Source organism: Rhea americana, unplaced genomic scaffold (genome assembly GCF_003343005.1).
Source record: "Rhea americana isolate MKP2758 unplaced genomic scaffold, rheAme1 scaffold_98, whole genome shotgun sequence".
NCBI lineage: Eukaryota > Metazoa > Chordata > Aves > Rheiformes > Rheidae > Rhea > Rhea americana.
This window is the reverse complement of record NW_028187177.1, coordinates 46251-48993: the sequence shown is the minus strand read 5'-3', so window position 1 is coordinate 48993 and position 2743 is coordinate 46251. Positions and strand designations below refer to the sequence as shown.

The following is a 2743-nucleotide window of genomic DNA, read 5'->3' as shown; positions in this document are numbered from 1 at the left end:
GGCAGCAGCGCGTCCGCCGCGTCCTGCTTGTTGGCCAGCCTGGGGGCGGCCGGTGGCGGGCGTCAGGCGGGTGCCGCCGCCCCACCGCCGCCCCACCGCCGCGCAGAGCAGGGCTGCCTCCCCAAAACGGCCCAGCCCTGCTCCCCACATCTCCACACCTTCGTCGGTGTGGTCCCCACCAGCACGCCTCGCCCCACGGAGCGCAGCCGGGGCCCTCGGCCTTACAGCAAGAGGGGCTTCCCGGAGACGTTGGGATGGCTCAGGACGCGGGCCAAGACTTTCCTGGCCTCCTCCACGCGCGCCAGGTCGCTGGCGTCCAGGACGAAGAGCAGCCCGTGGGCAGTGCCGTAGTGGTTGCGCCAGGYGCCGCGAGACCGCTGCCCCCCGGGCAGGTCCACCAGCGTCACCTCAAACCGGTCCACCCGGAGCTGGGTCTGGCTGGGCTTCGCCGCGGGCAGCGCCTCGCCGGCCAGCGCTGCAGGAGGCGAGATGGTGGAGACCTGGGCACCGACCCGTGGCCCTGCTCTGATTTAACGGAGCGCCCTGGGCACGGCCAGCCCGCAGGAGCCTCACCCCTGCCCGGGTCCGCAGAAGGCCCTAAAGCCACCGCCTCCAGCTGCAGCTGGCCCCCRCGCAGTCCTCACCTCGCTGGAGGTCCATGACCAGGGTGGTTTTGCCCGCGTTGTCCAGGCCCACGACAAGGAGGGTCACCTTCCTGGGGAAGGAGAACGACCTGGTGAGCCTGCACCCCGGGGAGGGGTGACGCAGCTGTCAGCAAGCTTCCCAGGGCAGAGACTTCTCCCCAGACCACACGAGATTTAGCAGCGATATGCACAGGCCAGGAAGATTGTTCCTTGTACGCGTATCGGTTAACGAGGGCTCTTATCGTTGCTGCACGTTAGTGAATTCCGGCTATGCCCTGAGTGAGATCACAAGGAAGTTTTCCAAGCTTCTGCCTGGACCCAAGAGGTTTTAGTGCTGCAAAACCCCCGTATTCGGTCTCCAGCAACCTGTGCCATACACACATCGTTTTCCCTTCGGCTTGCAAGGCAGCAGAGCTAGTTTTGTTTCCAGCATCTTTTCTCCCTTAAAGGTGTGCACAGGCCTGCCTGCGCGGCACGGCTCCGTCTCTCATATTGCAATCCAGTGCTGCTGTTGCAAAGGGAAGACGTAAACTCACTTATCGCCTCTACCACACCCGGCAGTTCCTGCCCGGTGCGAGTTTAACACTTTCCCACAAAGTACACTTTCAAAAGCAAATTAAACCTGCTCTCAGGACACATGGCAACACTCTGGGTGTTTCAGGTTTTCGCCTCGGCTTTCCCAGGGCGCAAGCTGGAGACGCGAGGGCACTGGGGCTGCCCCGGTTCCTGGGGACGTCGCTCCTGGGGCTGGGCACGCGAGCCCCCCGCACGGCCGGGGGGCCCCGCGACCGCCCCGGAGCCATCCCGCGGCGCCCGGGCTGCAGCGCTGCTCCCGCACGGCTAATCCCCGCCGGCCCCTGAATCTCCGCCCTGGCCGAGGACGGGGCCTTGCTGTCCCCTCCGTCCTTGGCGCGCGCAGGACGGCAGGGGACGAAGCCCCTGCGGGGGGGGCCGAGCTGCCCCGCGCCCCGTCCCACCCCGACGCCGCGGGCGTACCTGACGGGCTCCCGCACGGCCTGCAGCCGGGACCAGCAGTGCGAGAAGAGGTGGAACATGCTGCGCAGCCCCGCGCTCTCCCCGGCGCCTCCGAGACGGGCGGGCTGGCGCGGCCCCGCTCGCGGCTGCTCCCCGCGAAAGCCCGCGGGCTCGGCCCCGCGGCGGGACCCCCGCCGGCAGCCCCCCTCGCCCTGCCGGAGCGCAGCTCAGCCTCTCCCGCCCGCTCGCTCCTGCCAGCCGGCCCCTGCCCACTTCGCCTCCTTCGCGCAGCAGCTGCTTCAATCCGATCCGGATTTACGTTACTCCCCGCAGCCTCCTTAATCCCGGCGGGGCCGGGCCCTGGGGAAGCCGAGCGCCGCGGGGCTGGCGGCCGCGCTGGCTGCCGGGCAGCGGCGCGGCATTGCCCGGCAGGCTGCACCGCCCCGCCGTGCCCTCGCTGGCTTAGACGATTGCGGAGGGGACATCTCCTGACAGGCCACGTGGCCTTCCCRGCGGGATTAGCGTCTGCTGTGAGGMACAGCTTCCCCGACTGCCCGTCGGCTCTGAGCCTCCCCCGCGGGATTTGCTCCCGCGCACCGTTCCCCTCGCCCGCGGAGAGCCCTGCTCGCTGCTAGCGTTTCACGCTSTCGCAGGGCGCCCGCTGAGCAGCAAGCGTCCCACGACGCGCAGAGCAGGAATAAAGATCATTTTTCAGGGACGGAGCAGGCACGCCGTTAATCATTAACGGAGGAAGTCTCCGCACTGACGCGGCGGCTGGATGCRACAAGCCGCGACCTTTGGGGTGGGTGGTCGCTTGCAGCTGCTCCGCGGCGTGCACGCTGCCGCCTCCCGCGCGCCTGCTCCTGGCCTCCTTCTGCACGGACGCAGCTCGGGCCGSTGCCGGGGCCGTCCGGACCCCCTTCCCGCAAACCCCCTTCCTTGCACGCTGGAGCAGCCACGTCCCTTTCTATGTGCGTGGCCTTGAAAACCGCCCCAGACCTGTGCAAACCTCGCGCTCGGCTCTCCAAAAGCGGCAGCGGGGCCCAGCCCTGGTCGATGGGCAGTTTGCTCCCGGCGCGGCTGCGGCGGCTCCGGTTACGCAGCCAGGCGCCTGGCCGCGCGCC

General features: G+C 68.9%; 1 protein-coding gene across 1 annotated transcript in view; it reads right to left on the bottom strand.

The window, feature by feature from the left end:
• Positions 1-2743, bottom strand: part of LOC146584017 (ADP-ribosylation factor-like protein 13A) — a 5562-nt gene that overhangs the window by 1442 nt on the left and 1377 nt on the right. The window contains exons 2-5 of the mRNA XM_085325519.1: positions 1641-1744; positions 645-715; positions 226-475; positions 12-39 (exon numbers count right to left, since the gene is read on the bottom strand). Coding sequence (XP_085181645.1) covers positions 12-39; positions 226-475; positions 645-715; positions 1641-1744 — 453 coding nt within the window. The remainder of the gene's footprint in view (positions 1-11; positions 40-225; positions 476-644; positions 716-1640; positions 1745-2743) is intronic.